The following is a 23,676-nucleotide window of genomic DNA, read 5'->3' as shown; positions in this document are numbered from 1 at the left end:
TTTGTCTATCTAAACATATCGAAATATAGAAAAGGTAGTGTGTTGTATTACCACAATAGCTAGATGTCACTAGGCAATGGAATTTTTTAGTTCCATTATAATCTTATGGGACCACTATCCTAGGTTGACGAAATCATTGTTATACAATGGATGACTGTATATATAATTTTTCAAGTCACACAGAACTTTTACTGAAATAGATTATGCATTATGCCATAAGGGAAACACCAATAAATTTTAAAGGATCAGTATCTTAGAAACGATGTTCTACAACTGTACTGTAACAAAGTTAGAACTTAATAACAAAAGGATATCTAAAATTCTCATGGTTTGTAGACTAAGGAAATGTTGATAAATGTTTTAAAAGGTCAGTCATAAAGGAAATTAACACATTTAGAAAAGGTGGTTACATACCAAATTTTGTAGACTATAGCTAAAGTAGTACTTAGAAATTAATTTTTGTTGCCATTTAAAAAAATTGTGGTGGCTGGGTGTGGTGGCTCACGCCTGTAATCCCAGCACTTTGGGAGGCTGAGATGGATGGATCACCTGAGGTCAGGAGTGAGAGACAGCCTGGCCAACATGGTGAAACCCTATCTCTACTAAAAAATACAAAAATTAGCCAGGCGTGGTGGTGCACGCTTGTAATCCCAGCTACTCGGGAGCCTGAAATGGGAGAGTTGCTTGAACCCGGGAGGTGGAAGTTGCAGTGAGCCGAGATTGCACCACTATACTCCAGCCTCTGCGACAGAGTGAGATTCCATCTCAAAAAAAAAAAAAAAAAAAATTGTGGTAATAAACATATAGTGGCCGCGCATGGTGGCTCATAACTGTAATCCCAGCACTTTGGGAGGCGAAAGCAGGAGGATTGCTTGAGACCAGGAGTTCGAGATCAGCCTGGGAAACATGGTGAGAACTTGTCCCTACAAAAAAAAAAAAAAAAAAAAAAATAGCTGGGCGTAATGGCAGATGCCTGTAGTTTCAGCTACTTGAAAGGCTGAGGCGGGAGGATCTCTTGAGCCCAGGAGGTCGAAGCTGCAGTAAACTGTGTTTGTGCTACTGCATTCCAGCCTGGGTGACAGAGTGAGACTCTGTCTCAGAATAATAATAATAATAAAGCCACATTGCTTCTTTTTCCAGGGCATTGAATTTTAGTAACAACTTTAAAAGTTTTTTTAACCTGTATTCTATTAGGTATACATGTGACATTTCATAAATAATAAGTTTTGCCTAATTTAATAAAAGCATATCTGAATACACACCGTGAACAAGTAACAGTTGGTGAGAGAATATAAATATTTAAGAAATTTCAGACCCAGTGCAGTGGATCTTGCTTGTAATTCCAGCACTTTGGGAGATCAAGACAAGAGGATTGGTTGAGTTCACCATGTTGCCCCACCTTTTGTAGACTCTGTCTCTGCAAATTTGAAAATAATTAGTGGGGTGTAGTGGTGCACACCTCTCATCCCAGCTACTTGGGAGGCTGAAACAGAAGGATTGCTTGAGCCCAGGAGGTCAAGGCTGCAGTGAGCCATGTTCATGCCACTGCACTCTACCCCGGGCAACAGAGAGAGACCCTGTCTCACTAAGAAAGAAAGAAAAAGAAATTTTAGATAAATTATGGCTTCTCTGAATTGCACTACTGTCTTCTTCAACTATTCTGGAAGGATACATATCTTCCATGAGATTATATTTGAAGCATCTTGGAATAGTTTTTTTTTTATAAAAAATTATTTAAGACAGCATTTTTTTTTCTTAGAAAATATTCTCATTTGTTAAAAAAATTGCTGTCCATGGCCAGGTGTGGTGGCTCACTCCTGTAATCCAGCACTCTGGGAGGCCAAAGCAGGTGGATCACTTGAGGTCAGGAATTTGAGACCAGCCAGGACAACATGGCAAAAGCCTGTCTCTATTAAAAAAAAAAAAGGAAGAAATAGCTGTCCAAAAAAAGAAATAGGGGTTGACCATAATAATATGAACTAAACAAAAATCAACTAAATAATCTATTCTAACAACTAGAATTATTCTATTTTTAAAAATCTTCATTTTGATAGGAAATGTTTTATTACTAGAAAAGTCATCTTTTTTATGTAAGATTTCCACTAGATTTAGTATTTTATGTGGCTGGCTTTGAATCTAAAAGTGTAAAATATTTTCCCAGTAGATAGGATTAATAAGAGGTAACTCTTATCTTTCTGCAGAATAACCGTAACTGCTCTGAAAATGAGTAAATCTTAGATAAGAGAGGAGGTTTGTAAGTTATTTCCACCTCTTCTCATTCCTTCAACATTTATATGTTCCCTTTTTTTCTCCTTTCTGTGCTCATGGGTTATTTACCAATTAAGAGATTAAAGTCAGAACCTCTTTTATAAAAAAAAAAAAAAATTGAGTACTTACTTTAAATATTGATAGTGGGAGACATGGTTTCATTTAGTTATTAAGTAAAGAAAATGGAACACTTGGAAGTGACCATGAGCTCCTTTGAAGATTGTCACCTGGGGATGTGTGAATGAAGTGTTGGGTGAATGAGCCCCAGACTTCATAGATGATGGAGATAGCTCTTTTTTTTTTTTTTTTTTTTTTTAGACAGTCTTGTTCTGTCACTCAGGTTGTAGTGCAGTGGCACGATCTTGGCTCACTGCAACCTCCGCCTCCTGGGTTCAAGCAATTCTCCTGCCTTAGCCTTTGGGTAGCTGGGATTACAGGCATGTGCCACCCTTCCCGGCTAATTCTTGTATTTTTTTAATCGAGACAGGGTTTCGCCATGTTGGCCAGGCTGGTCTTGAACTCCTGAACTCAAGTGATCTGCTTTCCTTAGCATGAGCCACTAGGCCCAGCAGACAGCTCATTCTTAATCAGTGTAATCTAGTGTTATGTGAAGGAATACATCTTTCATTGCTTAGGGTGCAACCACATGCAAGCCATTACATACTAATTTGCGTAATAATTGTATATCAAAATACTCAGATTGGAATTGTGGCTCTAGCAATTTAAGTAGCAAAACTGTTGTACTCTAGGCCTGAGAAAATAAGGGCCTGAGTTAAGAAGATTATAGTAGGAATGACTGAAAGGAACAGATGATAAATACCAAGAAAGACTAAATTCCATGAGCAGAGCCCGTAGAACAGTGGTTCTTAAACTTGAGCATGCATCAAGATTGTGGAGGGTTGGTTAAACAGATTGCTAGGCCTCACCCCTAGAGTTTCTGTTTGAGTAGGTTTGGAGTGGGTCTTGAGGATTTACTTTTATAGCAAGTTCTCAGGTGATGCTGATGCTACTGGTCCAGGGACCAAGTTTGAAAATCACTGCTGTAAAGGTAGGTAGACTCTTTCCCCTCCCCACATTCTCTGTGTGTAATAGGCAGTCAGAGCCAGCAGATGTGAAATGAGCTAAGAGTTCTAATTAAGTGTTTTTGTGCTTTTTTTTTTTTTCAGGCCAAGCGATAATAGTAAGGATAATTCAACATGTAACATTGAAGTCGTGAAACCAATGGATATTGAAGAAAGCATTTGGTCCCCTAGGTTTGGATTGAAAGGCAAAATAGATGTTACAGTTGGTGTGAAAATACATCGAGGGTATAAAACAAAATACAAGATAATGCCGCTGGAACTTAAAACTGGCAAAGAATCAAATTCTATTGAACACCGTAGTCAGGTATAAATGTTAATAAGAAAATTGTCTGTTTTATACTTTTTTTTTTTTTTGAGACAGAGTCTTGTTCTGTCGCCCAGGCTGGAGAGCAGTGGTGTGGTCTTGGCTCACTGAAAGCTCTGCCTCCCGGGTTCACGCCAGGCTGGAGTGCAATGGTGTGATCTCAGCTCATTGTAATCTCTGCCTCCCAGGTTCAAGCGATTCTCCTGCCTCAGCCTCCTGAGTAGCTGGGATTACAGGCCCTCACCATCATGCCCAGCTAATTTTTTGTATTTTTAGTAGAGGCAGGTTTTACTATGTTGGCCAGGCTGGTCTGACCTCGTGATCTGCCTTCCTCAGCCTCCCAAAGTGCTGGGATTACAGGCATGAGCCACTGAGCCCGGCCTTATGCCTGACTAATTTTTGTATTTTTTGTAGAAATTGAGTTTTGCCATGTTGCCCAGCCTGGTCTCGAACTCGCGACCTCACCTGATACTCCCACATCGGCCTCCCAAAGTGCTGGAATTACAGGTGTGAGCCACTTGCACCCAGCCTTTTGCTATTAATTGTGTACGAAATATTGAAGGTTTTCACAAGAGCTTTACATTTGGGAATGAAAAGTAGGGTAACTTTGTTTCACCTATTATTAGGTTTTCTGTAGATGTTGGAAGTGGAAGAAAAAATGTTTCCCCTTTTTAAAGACTTGAACTTTTTACTTTGATAATACAGAAATACCTGAAATTACAAACTTAAATACTTGGCTAAATTATAACCCTCTGGAGGAAGGAAAATTATGCCAATAGAAGAAAGGCTTGTTTTTGAAGTCAAAGGTCAGAAGGAATGTGTTTTGTGTATATGAGACTGAAAATTTTTAATTGATTTTTAAAATCACAAGTTTGAATGAAATCACTTTATAATGCTAAACAGGAGATAAATATAAAAGCATTTCAGGCCAGCACAGTGGCTCACGCCTGTAATCCCAGCACTTTGGGAGGCCAATGTGGGTGGATCACTTGAGGTCGGGAGTTTGAGACCAGCCTGGCCAACATGGTGAAACTACTACACACATACACACACACACACACACAAACCTGGTGTGGTGGCACATGCCTGTAGTCCCAGCTACTCGGGAGGCTGAGAATTGCTCAAACCAGGGAGGCAGAGGTTGTAGTGAGCTGAGATCGCGCCACTGCACCCCAGCCGGGGTGACAGAGCCAGACTCCATCTCAAAAATAAATAAATAAATAAAAGCATTTCAATATCTTAAGTGATCTGGATTCCAAGATCTTTTTGCATTGAGATTGTTGCTCTAATTCACCGTTGCTTCAAGGCAAAGAATATTACTGTATTTAATTTTGTTCAATTGGAGATTTTATTTTTGCAAGAAGTGCAAGAAAATTTTAAGAATAAAGTAGTAATTCTTGTATTGAAAAAAATGAGGAAATTTGCTAGAACAAGGCTTTAAAAAAGTTGGAATTTATATTGCATATTATGCAAGAGACAAGACATTGAAAAATTAATTATGGTAGTTCATTATTATGTTGGGTATGAGGAAAAAAATGTTTCCCTACTTAAAAGATTTGACTTTTTAATTTTGATAATAAAAGGTTTAAGAAAGTTTTTTTTAGATGGGGTCTTGCTATATTGACTTACAGCTAAAGCTGTTACATGAGCTAAAAGGACTATTTTTAACTTGTCTTAGATGGTTTCTCCGAAGAATTTCATGAAACCTAAGGTGGTTAATGACATTTCATGCTCTGGAGAAACAAACTGTAGAGTTAGTATTATTTGTCACAGTAGCTATCATGTAAATGATAATCATTTTTGTTTTGGATCATTTATTTTAAATGGAGAAAATAGTCTCTACAGACTGTTAACTTCAAAATGTAAATCATAGTTTGATTAATTTCCTTCTTCAATTTATTGGATATCTAAATATTTGCTTTCTAAGAAAATTCTCTATAGAATTCTTGGTTATCTAAGTAAAACTGAGAAGCATGAACTATGTTTGTTTTGTGTAAATTAAATTTTTTTTTTTTTTTTTGAGACGGAGTCTCACTGTCACCCAGGCTAGAGTGCAGTGGCGCGATCTCGGCTCACTGCAAGCTCTGCCTCCTGGGTTCATGCCATTCTCCTGCCTCAGCCTCCCGAGTAGCTGGGACTACAGGCGCCCACCACCACGCCTGGCTAATTTTTTTGTATTTTTAGTAGAGATGGGGTTTCACCTTATTAGCCAGGATGGTCTCGATCTCCTGACCTCATGATCTGCCCGCCTCGGCCTCCCAAAGTGCTGGGATTACAGGCGTGAGCCACTGCGCCTGGCCTTTTTTTTTTATTTTAAGACAGTCTCCCTCTGTTACCTGGGCTGGAATGTAGTGGCACGGTCTTGGCTCACTGCAGCCTTTACTTCCCAGGGTCAATCAATCCTCCCATCTCAGCCTCCTGAGTAGCTGGGACTATGGACGCACATCACCATGCCTGGCTAATTTTTTTTTTTTTTTTTTTTTTTTTTGAGGTGAAGTCTCCTTCTGTCCCCCAGGCTGGAGTCCAGTGGCACGATTTTGACTCAGTGCAACCTCCACCTCCCGGGTTCAAGCAATTCTCCTGCCTTAGCCTCTCAAGTAGCTGGATTACAAGCACGTGCCATCACACCCGGCTAATTTTTGTATTTTTAGTAGAGACAGGGTTTCACTATGTTGGCCAGGCTGGTCTCGAACCCCTGACCTCAAGTAATCTGCCCACCTTGGCCTTCCAAAGTGCTGGGAGTATAGTCATGAGCCACCACGCCCAGCCATGCCCGGGTAATTTTTAAATTTTTTTACATACATGTCTTTTTGTAGAAATGGGGATCTCACTACGTTTTTGTTTTTATGCTTTTAAATTTTTGTGGGTACTTAGTAGGTGTATACGTTCATGGATTACATGAGATATTTTAATATAGGCATGCAATACGTAATAATCATAACATAGTAAATGCGGTATCCATCCCCTCAAACATTTATTATTTGTGTTACAAATAACCCAGTTATACTCCTTTAGTGATTTTAAAATGCACAGCTAAATTATTTTTGACTATAGTCACTTTGTTGTGCTAGCAAATACTGTCTTATTCATTACTCTTTTTTTTTGTTTCTTGATACCCATTAACCATCCCCACTTCTCCCCCGCACCACCCTCACTATTGTTCCCAGCCTCTGGTAACCAACCTTCTACTATCTGTCTCCATGAATTCAATTGTTTTAATTTTTTGCTCCCACAAGTAAGTGAGAACATACAAAGTTTTTTGTGTCTGGCTTTTTTTGCTTAACATAATGACTGTCACTTGGTCTCACTATATTGCCCAGGCTGGTCTCAAACTCCTGGGCTCAAGCGATCTGCCTGCCTTGGCCTCCCAAAGTGTTGGGATTGCAGGCCTGAGCCACCATGCCTGGCCTAGATTAAATGTTTGACATCAAATTTGTTGTGTTATCTTTACCAATTTGGCTCATGTTACTTATTAAATAGAAATAACTTTATTGATCTTTTGAGTTTAAAATTATGTGTTGGTTTAAGACAATGTAGGGAAATACAAGAAGTTATAGTTTTGTTTGAGCAAATGTCAATGTTTGCACAGGTTGTTCTGTACACTCTACTAAGCCAAGAGAGAAGAGCTGATCCAGAGGCTGGCTTGCTTCTCTACCTCAAGACTGGTCAGATGTACCCTGTGCCTGCCAACCATCTAGATAAAAGAGGTTGAGCTGTTTTTTTTTAGTTTTACTTCTTTGCCCACCCCCCACTTCAGCTTCTGGTGATACATATTTATACCTGACAATCTACTCACAGCACTTATTAGGTTATAATTTGTAGCTTTGGGGTTTTTTTGTTGTTGTTTTGTATGTGTGTGTTTTTGTTTTCGTTTTTTGAGATAGAGTCTCACTCTGTTGCCCAGGCTGGAGTGAAGTGGCACAATCTTGGTTCATGGCAACCTCCACCTTCTGGGTTGAATCGATTCTCCTGCCTCAGTCTCCTGAGTAGCTAGGATTACAGGCATGTGCCACCATGCCTGGCTAGTTTTACTTTTAGTAGAGATGGGGTTTCGCCATGTTGGCCAGGCTGGTCTTGAATTCTTGGCCTCAAGAGATCTGCCCGCCTTGGTCTCTGAAAATGCTGGGATTACAGGCATGAGCCACTGTACCTGGCCAATTGTGTGTTTTTTTTAAAGAATTTTAATAATATACTCTATAGTTGAAAACATTATTAATCTTTTAAAATTTTATTATGCAAAACTTTATTTCAAACTTTCTATTTTATATTAAAGATATTCTAGATAGCTGTATTCATCCTCAGTATTCAGCTAATACCAACTTCACAATGCTTACTTACTAGTTTTGAAATATATAGTTTAAAGAATTTATCAAGTGAACAGAAACTTAAAGGAAATGTACCAAAATGTTGTTATTCTAGTATAGTGGGAAATATGACTACCAAAATGTTGTTATTCTAGGGAAATATGAATACTGTTTTCTCTGTTTTAAAATGTTTTTATTTTTATTTTATTTATTTATTTATTTATTTATTTTTTGAGACCGAGTTTCGCTCTTGTTACCCAGGCTGGAGTGCAATGATGCGATCTCAGCTCCCTGCAATCTCCGCCTCCCAGGTTCAGGTGATTCTCCTGCCTCAGCCTTCTGATTAGCTGTAATACAGTCATGCGCCACCAATCCCAGCTAATTATGTATTTTTAGTAGAGACGGGGTTTCACCGTGTTGGTTAGGCTAGTCTTGAACCCCTGACCTCAGGTGATCCGCCCACCTTGGCCTCCCCAAGTGTTGGGATTACAGGCGTAAGCCATTGTGCCCGGCCCTAAAATGTTTTTAAATCTGCAAGTTTTACATATGTAGTGAAAAAGACATGATAAACTTTATTTAACTCTTAAAAAGACATTCACCTTTTTTTATAGAATTATTAAAGCTAAGAAACCAGATGGCATTCTCATTGTTTCACCGTATTAGCAAATCTGCTACTAGACAGAAGACACAGCTTGCTTCTTTGCCACAAATAATTGAGGAAGAGAAAACTTGTAAATATTGTTCACAAATTGGCAATTGTGCTCTTTATAGCAGGTAAATATTGTCTACCAAAGGCATTATTTCTAGTTGAGTATGAACTCAACTGAATACGTTTAACATTGGTGGCCAGCCTGGCATTGATAACATCATTTTAGTTATTTTTCCTTTATATTTTCCTTCGTATTATTTCTAAAATTAAGATAATAGAAAAAAAAACACAGTACTTTCTTTCTTTTTTTTTTTTTTTTTTTTGAGACGGACTTTTTGCTCTTGTGGCCCAGGCTGGAGTGCAATGGTGCAATCTCGGCTCACCACAACCTCTGCCTCTTGGGTTCAAGCGATTCTCCTGCCTCAGCCTCCCAAGTAGCTGGGATTACAGCCATGTGCTACCATTCCCGGCTAATTTTGTATTTTTAGTAGAGAAGAGGTTTCACCGTGTTGATCAGGCTGGTCTCCAACTCCCGAACTCAGGTGATCTGACCATCTCAGTCTCCCGAAGTGTTGGGATTACAGGCGTGAGCCACCGCGCCCAGCTAATTTTTTGTATTTTTATTTATTTATTTGTATTTTATTTATTTATTTATTTTTTTGAGACAGTCTCACTCTGTCACTAGGGCTGGAGTGCGGTGGCATGATCTCGGCTCACTGCAACCTCCGCCTCCCTAGTTCAAGCGATTCTCCTGCCTCAGCTTCCCGAATAGCTGGGACTACAGGTGCTCGCCACCGCACCCAGCTAATTTTTGTATTTTTAGTAGAGACAGGGTTTCACCATGTTGGCCAGGATGGTCTCGATCTCTTGACCTCGTGATCCGCCCACCTCGGCCTCCCAAAGTGCTGGGATTACAGGCATGAGCCACTGCGCCCAGCAATTTTTTGTGTTTTTAATACAGATAGGGTTTCACCATGTTGGCCAGGCTGGTCTTGAACTCCTGACCTCAAGTGATCTGCCTGTCTTGGCCTCCCAAAGTGCTGGGATTATAGGCTTGAGCCACTGCACTATGCCGAAATACTTTTTTTCTTTTTTTTTGAGACAGAGTCTTGCTTTGTTGCCTGGGCTGGAGTGCAGTGGTGCAATCTTGGCTCACTGCAACCTCCACCTCCTGGGTTCAAGCAATTCTCCTGCCTCAGCCTCTCGAGTAGCTGGGACTACAGGCATCCGCCACCACACCTGGCTAAGTTTTTGTATTTTAGTAGAGACGGGATTTCACCGTGTGTTGCCCAGGCTGGTCTCGAACTCCTGAGCTCAGTCAATCCGCCCGCCTTGGCCTCCCAAAATGCTAGAATTATAGGCATGAGCCTCTGCACTCGCCCTCACATAAATACTCTTTAAGGTATTTTTTCAAGGGATCTCTTAATGGCAGAGGACTGTGAACCATAGGAAGTCTGGGCATATTTCTTTGAAATCTTATGTTTATCGTCAGTGTTTGGTATGCTGTCCTATAGCATGTTTGTTTGTATAGAAAATATTTTAATCTGGTATTAAGCAAAATCCAAATGATTCTCTGTGTTTTTATGTGTACTTACGTCACTGAGCTGGGTGTACAAATATTGTGATTTTTGAGAAATGAAGTTGTATTAAAAGCCAAAACTTGTTGCATATGGGAATGAAGATTAGGGTTTACCCAACCTGAGTTGTTTGGGGGATAGTCGCTGAAGGCAAAATAATGCAGTATTGAGTTTCTCACACATTTGGTTTTATAAAAAGCCATATGGCTTATGTTTAAATGACTTTTAAGGAACATTAGGGGCTGTGGTTATGAGTTATGATGATGATCATATATGTGTTCTTATTTTGGAATTATCTCACTTCGTACCCAGCCAGGGAAATGGTTTATAAGCATCTCTAACTTGGAACTTTATATTTAGAGCAGTTGAACAACAGATGGATGGTAGTTCAGTCCCAATTGTGATGCTGCCCAAAATAGAAGAAGAAACCCAGCATCTGAAGCAAACACACTTAGAATATTTCAGCCTTTGGTGTCTAATGTTAACTCTGGAGTCACAATCGAAGGATAATAAAAAGAATCACCAAAATATCTGGCTAATGCCTGCTTCGGAAATGTAAGTGGTCCATTTAGTACAGTAAGATTTCAGTAGTTTGGATTAGTGAGTGAGGTGGCATTTGGAATTTATGACAAATACAGGTTATGAAGCATGTTATAGATAATGTGATTTCATTTATTCATGACAACTGCAGATGGCTCTCTATTGTTTCTAAGAAGAGCACCATTCCTGTGTATCCTATGTGCTGCAATCATTGCTAGTTAGTAATATAGTTTCAGTAGACTAAATATACCTCAAGAAATCTTGTTTTAAAAATTACTTTTCTTTGGGAGGCCGAGGTGGGTGGATCACCTGAGGTCAAGAGTTTGAGACCAGCCTGGCCAACATGGCAAAACCCCGTCTTTACTAAAAATACAAAAATTAGCCGGGCGTGGTGGCGGGTGCCTGTAATCCCAGCTACTTGGGAGACTGAGGCAGGAGAATCGCTTGAACCTGGGAGGCGGAGGCTGCAGTCAACCAAGATCCTGCCATTGCACTCCAGCCTGGGCAACAAGAGCAAAACTGTCACAAAAAAACAAAAACAAAAAATTAGCCGGGCGTGGTGGCAGGCGCCTTTAATCCCAGCTACTCAGGAGACTGAGGCAGGAGAATTGCTGGAACCCGGGAGGTGGAGGTTACAGTAAGCCAACATCGCACCACTGCACTTCAACCTGGGTGACAGAGCGAGACTCTGTCTCAAAAAAAAAAAAAAAAAATTACTTTTGTCAGGGCGTCGTGTCATGCCTGTAATCCCAGCACTTTGGGATGCCGAAGCAGGTGGATCACTTGAGCTCACCAGTTTGAGACCCGCCTGGGCAACATGGCAAAACCCTGTCTCTACAAAAAATACAAAAATTACCTAGGTGTGGTCGTGCATGCCTGTAGTCCCAGGATGAGGTGGGAGGATGGCTTGAGCCAGAGGTGAAGGTTGCAGTGAGCTGAGATCGCACCACTGCACTCCAGCCTGGGTGATAGAGCCAGACCTTGACTCAAAAAAAAAAATTATTTTAAATCCTGTTAAAAGTTTTCAGTATACACTTTTTCATCGGTGATAACATTATAAACTTGAGTATATCTTAAAGTAAATTGTTATATATTGTATATATTGGTATAATGCAAATTAATGTGGTATTTACTGGATTTTTTAAATACTCGCTTTTTTTTTTTTGAGATGGAATCTCACTCTGTCACCCAGGCTGGAGTGCAGTGGCATGTTGTCAGCTCACTGCAACCTCTGCTGTCTGGATTCAAGCTATTCTCCTGCCTCAGCCTTCAAGTAGCTGGGATTACAGGCACCTGCCACTGCGCCCAGCTAATTTTTGTAGTTTTAGTAGAGACAGGGTTTCACCATCTTGGCCAGGCTGGTCTTGAACTCCTGACTTAGTGATCCACCCACCTCAGCCTCCCAAAGTGATGGGATTACAGGCGTGAGCCACCTTGCCTGGTCTAAATACTCGTATTTTAAATGTTTATATTTTCAGTAAATTTTGATACAGATGCAAATTTTCTAAAGGTCCATTTCATAGTCCTTGTGGGATTCATTTAAAAAAAAATAGTAATATGTACCTGTAAAGTTAGAATTTTTCTTTTTCTTTTTTTTTTAAGAGACAGGGTCACACTCTGCTGCCCTGACTGGAGTATAGCGGTGCAATCATGGCTCACTGTAGCCTCGAACTTCTGGGATAAAGTTCACAGTCCTCCTGCCTCAACCTCCTGAGTAGCTAGGACCATAGGTGTGCACCACCAAACTTGGCTAACTTTTTTTTTTTTAGAGATGGGGTCTTGCTATATGGCCCAGGCTGGTCTTGAACTCCTGGCCTCAAGTGATCCTCCCATCTTGACCACCCAAAGTGCTGGTATTACAGCTGCGAGCCACTGTGCCATGGCTAATTCTTTTGTTTTATTTTATTTTACGTAATTATAGAAACAGGGTCTTGCTATGTTGCCCAGCATAGTCTTAAATTCCTGAGCTCAAGTGATCCTCCCACTTTGGCCTCCCAAAGTGTTGAGATTATAGGTATAAGCCACTATGCCTGGCCTAGAATTTATCTTTGCGTAGTATTTTTCTTTATGTAAAATTTCATTGCTTTAGCTTCATTTTTTCTTTGCAGAATGAGTATTAATGATGTGACTTTAGAAATAATTGGATTATTATTTCCCTAATATTAGACTTTAACACAAGGAAACATTGCGTGGAGAAAGTTTATGTAATTGTGGATAGACTGCGTATGTGTAGTGAGTATACTATACATATGTAAAATTTAATTGCTTTCATTTTTTTAATCTCTGGCCTTTTGTAGTATGTGAAACTTTTTTTTTTTTAGACAAAGTCTTGCTCTGGGCTGGGCAAGGTGGCTCACGCCTGTAATCCCAGCACTTTGGGAGGCCAAGGAGGGTGGATCACGAGGTCAGGATATTGAGACCATGCTGGCTAACACAATGAAACCGCATCTCTACTAAAAATACAAAATATTAGCTGGGCATGGTGGCAGGTGCCTGTAGTCCCAGCTACTCCCAAGGCTGAGGCAGGAGAATCCCATGAACCCGGGAGGCAGAGCTTACAGTGAGCCAAGATTGTGCCACTATACTCCAGCTTAGTCAACAGAGAGACTCCGTCTCAAAAAAATAAATAAAAAAATAAAAAATAAAAAAGTCTTACTCTGTTACCCAGGCTGGAGTGTCTTGACCCACTGCAACCTCTGCCTCCTGGGTTCCAGTAATTCTCATGCCTCAGCCTCCCAAGAAGCTGAGTTTACAGGCACGTGCCACCACACCCAGCTAATTTTTGTATTTTTAGTAGAGACGGGGTTTTGCCATGTTGGCCAGGCTAGTCTGGAACTCCTGGCCTCAAGCAGTCCACCCACCTCAGCCTCCCAAAATGCTGGGATTATAGGTGTGAGCCACTGCACCCAGCCAAAAAAATTTTTTTTTTTGAGATGGAATCTTGCTCAGTCACCCAGGATGGAGTGCAGTGGCACGATCTCAGCTCATGCAACCTCTGCCTCCCGGGTTCAAGCGATTCTCCTGCCTCAGCCTCCCGAGTAGCTGGGACTACAGGTGCGTGCCACCACACTCAGCTAATTTTTTTTTTTTTTTTTTGAGACAGAATTTCGCTCTTGTTGCTCAGGCTGGAGTGCAATGGCACAATCTTGGCTCACTGAAACCTCTTCCTGAATTCAAGCGATTCTCCTGCCTCAGCCTCCCGAGTAAACTGGGATTACAGGCATGGGCCACCACGCCAGGCTAATTTTGTACTTTTAGTAGAGACGGGGTTTCTCCATGTTGGTCAGGCTGGTCTTGAACTCCCAACCTCAGATGATCCACACGCCTCGGCCTCCCAAAGTGCTGGGATTACAGGTGTGAGCCACAGCACCTGGCTATTTTTTTGTATTTTTAGTAGAAACGGGGTTTCACCGTGTTAGCCAGGATGGTCTTGATCTCCTGACCTCGTGGTGATCCAGCTGCCTTGGCCTCCCAGAGTGCTGGGATTACAAGTGTTAGCCCCTGCACCCGGCCTCAAAAATTTTTTTTTCTTTTTTTGAGATGGAGTTTTGCTCATGTTCCCCAGGTTGGAGAGTAATGTTGCAATCCTGGCTCACCACAACCTCCGCCTCCGAGGTTCAAGCGATTCTCCTGCCTCAGCCTCCCGAGTAGCTGGGATTACAGGCATGCACCACCACACCCGGCTAATTTTGTATTTTTAGTAGGGATGGGGTTTCTCCATGTTGGTCAGGCTGGTCTTGAACTCTCAACCTCACGTGATCCGCCCACCTCAGCCTCCCAAAGTGCTGAGATTACAGGTGTGAGCCACTACACTTGGCCTCAAATGTTTTTTTATGTAAAACGTAACTTGTTTTAGTTTCATTTTTTTCTTTCCAGAATGAATTTTTTTTTTTTTTTTTTGGACAGATTCTTGCTCTGTTGCCCAGGCTGGTGTGCAATGGCATGTTCTCAGCTCACTGCAACCTCCACCTCCCGGGTTCAAGTGATTCTCCTGCCTCAGCCTCCTGAATAGCTGGGATTACAGGTGCTTGCCACCATGCCTGGCTAATTTTGTATTTTTAGTAGAGATGGGGTTTCTCCATTTTGGTCAGGCTGGTCTTGAACTCCTGACCTCAGGTCATCTGCCCACCTCAGCCTCCCAAATTGCTGGGATTACAGGCATGAGCCACGGCGCCCGGCCCAGAATGAATATTAATAACATGACTTCAGAAATAATTGGATCATTTTCTTCCCTAACATTAGACTTTAACACACACACACAAGATAACATTGCTGTGGAGAAAGTTTATTTAATTGTAGTTAGACTGCATATATGTAGCGAATCTGTCATACATATATAAATACTAATAAGCTTCTGAGATTGCATGTTATTTAGTAGTGCTGCCAGAGAGATTTTAAATGGTTTTTTTTTTTTTTTTTTTTTTTGAGACGGAGTTTCACTCTTGTTGCCCAGGCTGGAGTGCAATGGCGTGATCTTGGCTCACTGCAACCTCCGCCTCCCAGGTTCAAGCGATTCTCCTGCCTCTGCCTCCCGAGTAGCTGGGATGACAGGCATGTGCCACCATGCCCGGGTAATTTTGTATTTTTAGTAGAGACAGGGTTTCTCCATGTTGGTCAGGCTTGTCTCGAACTCCTGCCCTCAGATGATCTGCCTGCCTTGGCCTCCGAAAATGCTAGGGTTACAGGCGTGAGCCACCGCGCCTGGCTATAATTTTTTTTATATTGCATTTGGGAGCAGGTTATTATGGTTCGTTTTCTGTAATGGTATTATATGTATCAGCCCAAGAAGTGGGGGTATCTACCCTTCAGGGATCAAAGTGCCAATAAAACACCATTTTTGGAGATCCCAGCCTGTGGGTGCAACAAGGGTGGGGCGATCCCTAGCACTTTCTTGCAAGACTGTTGTTGAGCAATTCATTTAAAACTAGTAGAGGGCCGAGCATGGTGCCTCAGGCCTGTAATCCCAGCACTTTGGGAGGCTGAGGCCAGTGGGTCACTTGAGTCCAGGGGTCCGAATCCAGCCTGGCCAACATGGTGAAACCCTGTCTCTACTAAAAATATAAAAAATTAGCTTGGCGTGGTGGTGTATGCCTGTAATCCTAGCTACTCAGGAGACTGAGGCATGAGAATCGCTTGAACGGGGTGGGGGTCGGAGGGTGTCTCAAAAAACCCCAGAAACTAATAGAATGTTTACTTAACATTTCTAACATTTTACTGTAGGTTGTGGAAAATGTAAAAATGACAGGCTCGATATTAGTCTGTTTTGTTTTGTTTTTGTTTTTTTTGAGAGGTAGTTTTGCTCTTGTTGTCCAGGTTGTTGAGCAATGGTGAGATCTTGGCTCACTGCAACTTTCACCTCCCGGGTTCAAGTGATTCTCCTGCCTCAGCCTCCTGAGTAGCTGGGATTATGGGTGAGCACCACCACACCTGGCTAATTTTTTATTTTATTTTATTTTTTTTTAGTAGAGATGGGGTTTTCACCATGTTGGCCAGGCTGGTCTTGAACTTCTGACCTCAGGTAATCCACCCGCCTCGGCCTCCTGGAGTGTTGGGATTACAGGCGTGAGCCACCACACCTGGCCTCAATAATAATTTTTAGGAGTCAGATGAACAAGTAAGTTGTAGGAAAATGCAGACACAATACTTACGTATGTAATATAAACAGAAGTTTTTTCTCTTTGGTCTTTTCATAGGGAGAAGAGTGGCAGTTGCATTGGAAACCTGATTAGAATGGAACATGTAAAGATAGTTTGTGATGGGCAATATTTACATAATTTCCAATGTAAACATGGTGCCATACCTGTCACAAATCTAATGGCAGGTGACAGAGTTATTGTAAGTGGAGAAGAAAGGTCACTGTTTGCTTTGTCTAGAGGCTATGTGAAGGAGATTAACATGACAACAGTAACTTGTTTATTAGACAGGTAATGAAATGTTACTTTTTTTTGATAACAGCTTTATTGATATATAATTCACATCCGTGTAGTTCATCCATTTAAAATGTACAATTCGCTGGTTTTTAGTATATTCACAGCGTTGTGCAGCTATCACCACAATCAACTTTGAGTATTTTCATCACCCCAAAAAGAAACTCCCAAGGAAGAAGCCCTATACCCTTTAGTAGTCACTTTTCATTTTCCTCCAATTTCCCCAGCCCGTGGCAACCACTAACCTGCTTTCTGTCTTTGTAGATTTGCCCATTCTGGACATCTCATGTAAATGGAATCATGCAATATGTGGTCTTTGGTGACTGGGTTTTTTCACACAGCACACTGTTTTTGAAATTCATCTTCATGTTATAACATGTATCAGCATTTCATTCTTTTTATTTTAAATAAATTGAGGTAAAATTCATATAACAAAATTGATCATTAACCATTTTAATGTGTATAATTGAGTGGCGTTTAGTATATTCCCAATATTGTGCAACCATCACTTCTGTCTATTTCTAAGACACTTTTATCACCCTAAAAGGAAACCTCATTCCTATTACGCAGTCACTTCCCACTCTCTCCTCCCTGAAGTCCCTGGCAACCACTAAATTTGCTTTCTTTCTGTATGGATTCATCCATTCTGGATATATGATATAAGTGGAACCATACAATACGTGACCTTTTGTGTCTTGCTTCTTTCACTTAGCCTAATGTTTGCAAAGTTCATTCATATTTCAGCATATATGAGACCCTCATTTTTTTTATGGCTGAATATATTCTGTTGTATGGATACACCACATTTTGTTCATCCATTCACCAGCTGATGGACATTTGAGTTGTTTCCACTTTTTTGCTGTAATGATTAATATTGCTATGAACATTGACATGCATAGTTTTAGGTAGACATACTTTCATTTTCTTTGTAGTTACCTAGGCATGGGTCATGTGCTAATTTCATGTTTAACATTTTGAGGAACTACCAAACTGCTAAAGTTTTGTTTAGTACATTATGTTCCATAGTGATGATGTGGACCTAATCTTATCTAATTCTTACAACCACATGTATAGCAGACAGCATAGATGCCACCCTGTGTTAGCTATAATGCTTATTTCTCCTTGCATGCTGGGCACTGACTACTTTGTTCTCTCCTTTTTTAAATAAAAATGTTTATTTTTCCCATTTATAGTTGTGATATAAGTATACCCATTTCAGTTACAACAAAATGGCTGATTTAAATAAAAATATATAGGCGGGGCGCGGTGGCTCACGTCTGTAATCCCAGCATTTTGGGAGGCCAAGTTGGGCAGATCACAAGGTCAGGAGATCAAGACCACCCTGGCTAACACGATGAAACCCCGTCTCTACTAAAAATACAAAAAAATAGCTGGGCATGGTAGCGCACATGCCTATAGTCCCAGCTACTCGGGAGGCTGAGGCAGGAGAATCGCTTGAACCCGGAGGCAGAGGTTTCAGTGAGCCGAGATTGCACCACTGCCCTCCAGCCTGGGCAACAAGAGTGAGACTCTGTCTAAAAATATATATATATATGTATATATATTCTACTATTAATATTTTTATTTAGGCTGGACCTGGTGAGCCACCACGCCTGGCCTAAATAAAAATATTAATAGTAGAATAATTGATAGGAAAATCTGGGCAGGCGAGGTGGTGCACGCCTGTAATCCTAGCACACTGGGAGGCTGAGGTGGGTATATCGCTTGAGACCAGGAGTTTGAGACCAGCCTGGGCAACATAAGTAAAACCTCGTCTCTACCAAAAATACAAAAATTAGGAGGTGGTGCATGTCTGTAGTCCCAGGTACTGTGGAGGCCGAGGTGGGACGATCAGTTGAGCCCAGGTGGTTGAGGCTGCGGTGAGCTGAGATCACACCTCTGCACTGCATGTAGCCTGAGTGACAGAGTGAGACCCTGTCTTAAAGAAAAAAAAAAATTGTGGCAGAGACCAATATCCATATTCACGAATAATCCATATTCCCTCCTCTTTCACAGTCAGCTGGATTGTGTTTTCCAGCATTTCTTACAGTTAATACAGGCATGCCCGACCATTTCTTAATGGATAGAGGTCAGCAATTGGGACTCAGTGGCATCTGAGTAACTGTAATGGAAATGTCCAGGCTTGCTCCCTACTGATCAGTAATCTTAGTTGAGTCATAACCACCCCTTGTCTAGATGTCATGACATGGAATGGTGATCCACAATATTCCAGTTGTCTGCTTGGATTTGTGTATCCTTTGCAATATTTATTTAGTGTCTACCATGTATTAAGCACTTTGCAAATCCTTGAGGAATTTATGGTCTTGCGTGTAGACATACATATTTTCTTTTTTTTTTGACACATGGTCTCACTCCAGCCCAGGCTGGAGTACAGTGGCATGATCACAGTTCACTGCAGCCTGGACTTCCTGGGATCAAGCAGTCCTTCTACCTCAGCCTCCTGCATAGCTGGGACCACAGGTGCATGCCACCACACCTGGCTAATTTTTTAATTTTTTGTAGAGATGGAGGGGTCTCACTACGTTGCCCAGCCTGGTCTTGAACTCATGGGCTCAAGTGATCCTCCTGCTTCAGCCTTCTGAAGTGCTAGCATTATAGGCATGAGCTACTACACCCAGCTTATTTTCAATCTGATATGTGTTCAAATTGATAGAACACAGAGGAGAGGTATTTAATTCAATTTTAGGAGGTTCAGAAAAGGCTTTTTTTTTTTTTTGAGACCGTCTCACTGTCGCCCAGGCTGGAGTGCAGTAGCACGATCTCAGTTCACTACAGCCTCTGCCTCCCAGGCTCAAGCGATTCTCCTGCCTCAGCCTCCCGAGTAGCTGGGATTATAGGCGTGTGCCACCATGCCCGACTAATTTTTATATTTTTAGTAGACGCAGGGTTTTACTATGTTGTCCAGGCTGGTCCCAAATTCCCGATCTCAAGTGATCCTCCTGCCTCAGCTTCCCAAAGTGTTGGGATTACAGGCGTGAGCCACCATGCCAGCCCAAGGGAAGCCTTTTCGAAGAGCTGATTCTGAATCTTCATCCTGTGGATTAATAAATTAGTCTGGTGAAACAGTGTGAGAAGAGAATACTATACTGGGCAAACCTGTTGCACAAACGTGTGATGTAGTGTGACATGCAGCATTCAGGATAATGCAGGTAATTACGTTATTTCTAGAATATAAAATATAAGGAAGAGAGTAATTAGATCAGGTCATAGAATGTCTTATATATCATTTTAAAAAGTTTTCCATCCTGGGCCACATAGTGAGACCCCCATCTCTCCAAAAAATTAAAAAATTAGCCAGGTGTGGTGGTGTACACGTGTAGTCCCAGCTACTCAGGGGTCTGCGGTGAGATAACAGCTTGAGCTCAGGAGTTCAAGGCTACAGTGAGCCATGATCATGCCACTGCACTCTAGCCTAGGCAACAGAACAAGGCCCTCTCTCAAAAGAAAAAAAGTTTAGATTTTATTTATTCTATTGAATAAATAGAATTGTATTGAAAGGTTTTAAACAGAAGAGTGGGTAATCATTGGATTTGCATTTTCCTCTGGCTACATTGTAGAGAATTGAGTTCATTAATGGAAGAAAAACTAAAAGCAAACCTGGAAGCTGTTGCAGTGACCCAGGCTAGAGGAAATTGAGGCAGGGTAGTGTTGGCAGAGAGAATGGAATGACTTTGAGAAGTATTTAGAAAGTAAAAGTGGCTGGCATTTGGATACTGATTGGGTGTGTGGGTTGGGGAGAGGATGAGGGAGAGGGAAGGATCAAGATGGCAGTGCAAATGCAAATGCCAATGCCATTAACTGTGATCAGGACCAGAGAAGGAGCATCAGGTTCAGCAGGGATGAGGAGGAGTTCTGCTTTGAAAGTACTGTGCTTTCACAGCCTGGGTTTAGCTAAGTGGAGAGATCTCACTGCCTACTAAATATCCAAACCCAAAGCTTGGGTGAGGAACCAGGTGGGAGAGGAGTGTGAGGTCAGGCCTAAAGATGGAATTTGGAATTTGGAGGCACGTGAGGGCCTGGGACCCTGGAGCAAACAATGAGAAAGAGTAGTACAATGAACCAGGGAAGGGACTCTAGGGAATACCAGAGCTTAAGGGACAGATAGAAGACAGGGAGAAGGTGGCAGAAAAGAAGCCTGCACTCCAGGTTAGAGGAAGGAAGAGCCATGCATTCAGGATCCCTCTGGGGATGGTGAACCCGTGTTCGACTGCAAGGGTAAATGAATTTTCAGCAAATGTTGCAGGTTCCCAATTATTAATTGCTTTGACCTTGGTGCCTTGGACCTTCCCCTTCCCTCTGCCTTTTCCCACCAATCCAGGGCCTCATGCTGTCCTTGATTGGCAAGTGTGACTGAGGGCTGGTAGCTATTTTAATAGCTATTCTGGCCCATTCATTCTTTTAGCAGATAGCAGCATATTTCTTATACAGACTATGCGAAATGGCGAGCATTCATGTATATTTGTTTTGTTGTTTTAGAAACTTGTCGGTCCTTCCAGAATCAACTTTGTTCAGATTAGACCAAGAAGAAAAAAATTGTGATATAGATACCCCATTAGGAAATCTTTCCAAATTGATGGAAAACACGTTTGTCAGGTTTGTAACAATGAGCAAATTTGAATTTCACTCCACTTTTCTAAGGCATGTTACTAAAAGTGCTTTTTCACTTTTCAGCAAAAAACTTCGAGATTTAATTATTGACTTTCGTGAACCTCAGTTTATATCCTACCTTAGTTCTGTTCTTCCACATGATGCAAAGGATACAGTTGCCTGCATTCTAAAGGGTATGCTAAAATCACCATGTCTGCTTTGATTAATTTTTCTTGTTTCTATTTGATTTATACTGTAGTCTAATATCTTGATTAGACTTTCAACTACAATGTTTAGACCAAGACTCTTTGGAAATAGTTTTGTATCGAAGAATAGACTTGGATAGAGACTGCTTTTCTTATGAAATAATTAACTTTTCCTTTGAAATTCAACACTCTTTTTCCTGTTATTTTTGAATTTAAATGTAGGTTTGAATAAGCCTCAGAGGCAAGCGATGAAAAAGGTACTTCTTTCAAAAGACTACACACTCATCGTGGGTATGCCTGGGACAGGAAAAACAACTACGATATGTACTCTCGTAAGGTTATTATTCTTCTGCTTAGAGACAAAATATTTGTATCAGCTTCTCCTCAGTTCAGAGGATGTAATATTGAATATCAAAAGGGCTGAATTTTAATTCAGTGTCTTTGTTTCAAATGAACTTTTTAGAATGACGAGAAATAGTAAAGCTGAAGCACAAACAGTTGTAATCATGTAGATTTCTCGCATTTAGAATTTTCTAAGATCGCTTTCTGTTAGTGGTATGTGATATTTATCACTATATGTTTTCCTTTCCCTTTAAAGATGATGTTAGAGGCCGGGCGTTGTGGCTTACGCCTGTAATACCAGCACTTTAGGAGGCCAAGGCGGGCGGATCACTTGAGGTCAGGAGTTCAAGACCAACCTGGCCAACATGGTGAAACCCCCTCTCTACTAAAAATACAAAAATTAGCCGGGCGTAGTGGCATGCGCCTATAATCCTAGCTTTACTCGGGAGGCTGAGGCAGGAGAATCACTTGAACCCAGGAGGCAGAGGTTGTAGTGAGCTGAGATCACGCCATTGCATTCCAATCTGGACAACAATAGCAAAACTCCATCCTAAAAAGAAAAGATGTTGGAGATTTTTCTTGGATTTTTTTTTTCATGTCAGTAAATTTCTTTTTTTCTTTTCTTTTTTTTTTTTTTTTTTAGATGGAGTCTTGTTAACGTGAGCCAGGCGAGGTGGATCATGCCTGTAATCCCAGCATTTTGGTAGTCCAAGTCAGGGGGATTGGTATTTGAGACCAGGTTGGAATGCAGTGGCATGATCACAGTTCATGCAGTCTCAATCTCCTGGGCTGAAACAGTCCTCGTTCCTAAGCCTCCCAAGTAGCTGGGACCACAGGGGCACACCACCTCATCTGGCTAATTAAAAAAAGAATTTTTTAAAACGAGATGGGATCTCACTTTGTTGCCCAGGCCAGTCTGGAATTTCTGGGTTCAAGTGATCCACTTGCCTCAGCCTCCCAAAGTGCTGGGATTACAAGTGTGAGCCACCATGCCTGGCCTATGATGTATTATTGACATATTATTAATAACGTATAATAATGTCATGTAATTTTTGTAAAATGTTTTGGCTTCATAATTTTTACTTGGCTCAGCTCTTAGATATGGTTCTTGTTAAGTTTATAAACATGTTAAAAATTATCTGGAATTAAAAGTAAGGCTGTTTTTTCTTTTTTCTCTTACCCATTATTAGGTAAGAATTCTCTACGCCTGTGGTTTTAGCGTTTTGTTGACCAGCTATACACACTCTGCTGTTGACAATATTCTTTTGAAGTTAGCCAAGTTTAAAATAGGATTTTTGCGTTTGGGTCAGATTCAGAAGGTTCATCCAGCTATCCAGCAATTTACAGAGCAAGAAATTTGCAGATCAAAGTCCATTAAATCCTTAGCTCTTCTAGAAGAACTCTACAATAGTCAAGTAAGCACAATTATTGTATAATAATACTAACAGTTAATGTCCACAGCCAGAATGAGGGGAGAAACTGTACTCTGGGAAATTTAGTCACATTGACTGGATTTGCACATGATTAATTTATATGTACTATACGACCAGTTTATTAACTTATAGTTTGCTATTTCCTTCTGATCTGAAATAAGGTTTTGGGTTTATTATTTAGGGCTCTCTTCTAGTTTCAAATATCCTAGGAAACTACTAATAATCAGGGTTTCAGCCAGGCGCGATGGCTTACGCTTGTAATCCCAGCACTTTGGGAGGCTGAGGTGGGTGGATCATGAGGTCAAGAGTTCAAGACCAGCCTGGCCAACATAGTGAAAACCTGTCTCTACTAAAAATACAAAAAAAATTAGCTGGGCGTGGTGGTGGGCGCCTGTAATTCCAGCTACTTGGGAGGCTGAGGCAAGGAGAATCGTTT

At 41.1% G+C, this 23,676-nt stretch overlaps 1 protein-coding gene across 3 annotated transcripts in view; it reads left to right on the top strand.

The window, feature by feature from the left end:
• Positions 1-23,676, top strand: part of DNA2 (DNA replication helicase/nuclease 2) — a 109,427-nt gene that overhangs the window by 69,807 nt on the left and 15,944 nt on the right. For 2 of the 3 annotated variants that reach the window (XM_063817613.1, NM_001428134.1), the window contains 9 exon segments: positions 3,435-3,654; positions 7,244-7,361; positions 8,570-8,732; positions 10,545-10,739; positions 16,418-16,648; positions 21,149-21,265; positions 21,344-21,453; positions 21,688-21,797; positions 22,998-23,222. In XM_063817613.1, coding sequence (XP_063673683.1) covers positions 3,435-3,654; positions 7,244-7,361; positions 8,570-8,732; positions 10,545-10,739; positions 16,418-16,648; positions 21,149-21,265; positions 21,344-21,453; positions 21,688-21,797; positions 22,998-23,222 — 1,489 coding nt within the window. 3 annotated transcript variants of the gene reach the window in all.

Source organism: Pan troglodytes, chromosome 8, assembly GCF_028858775.2.
Source record: "Pan troglodytes isolate AG18354 chromosome 8, NHGRI_mPanTro3-v2.0_pri, whole genome shotgun sequence".
Lineage (NCBI taxonomy): Eukaryota > Metazoa > Chordata > Mammalia > Primates > Hominidae > Pan > Pan troglodytes.
Note: the sequence above shows the minus strand (reverse complement) of the source record. Positions and strands in the feature narration are given on the sequence as shown.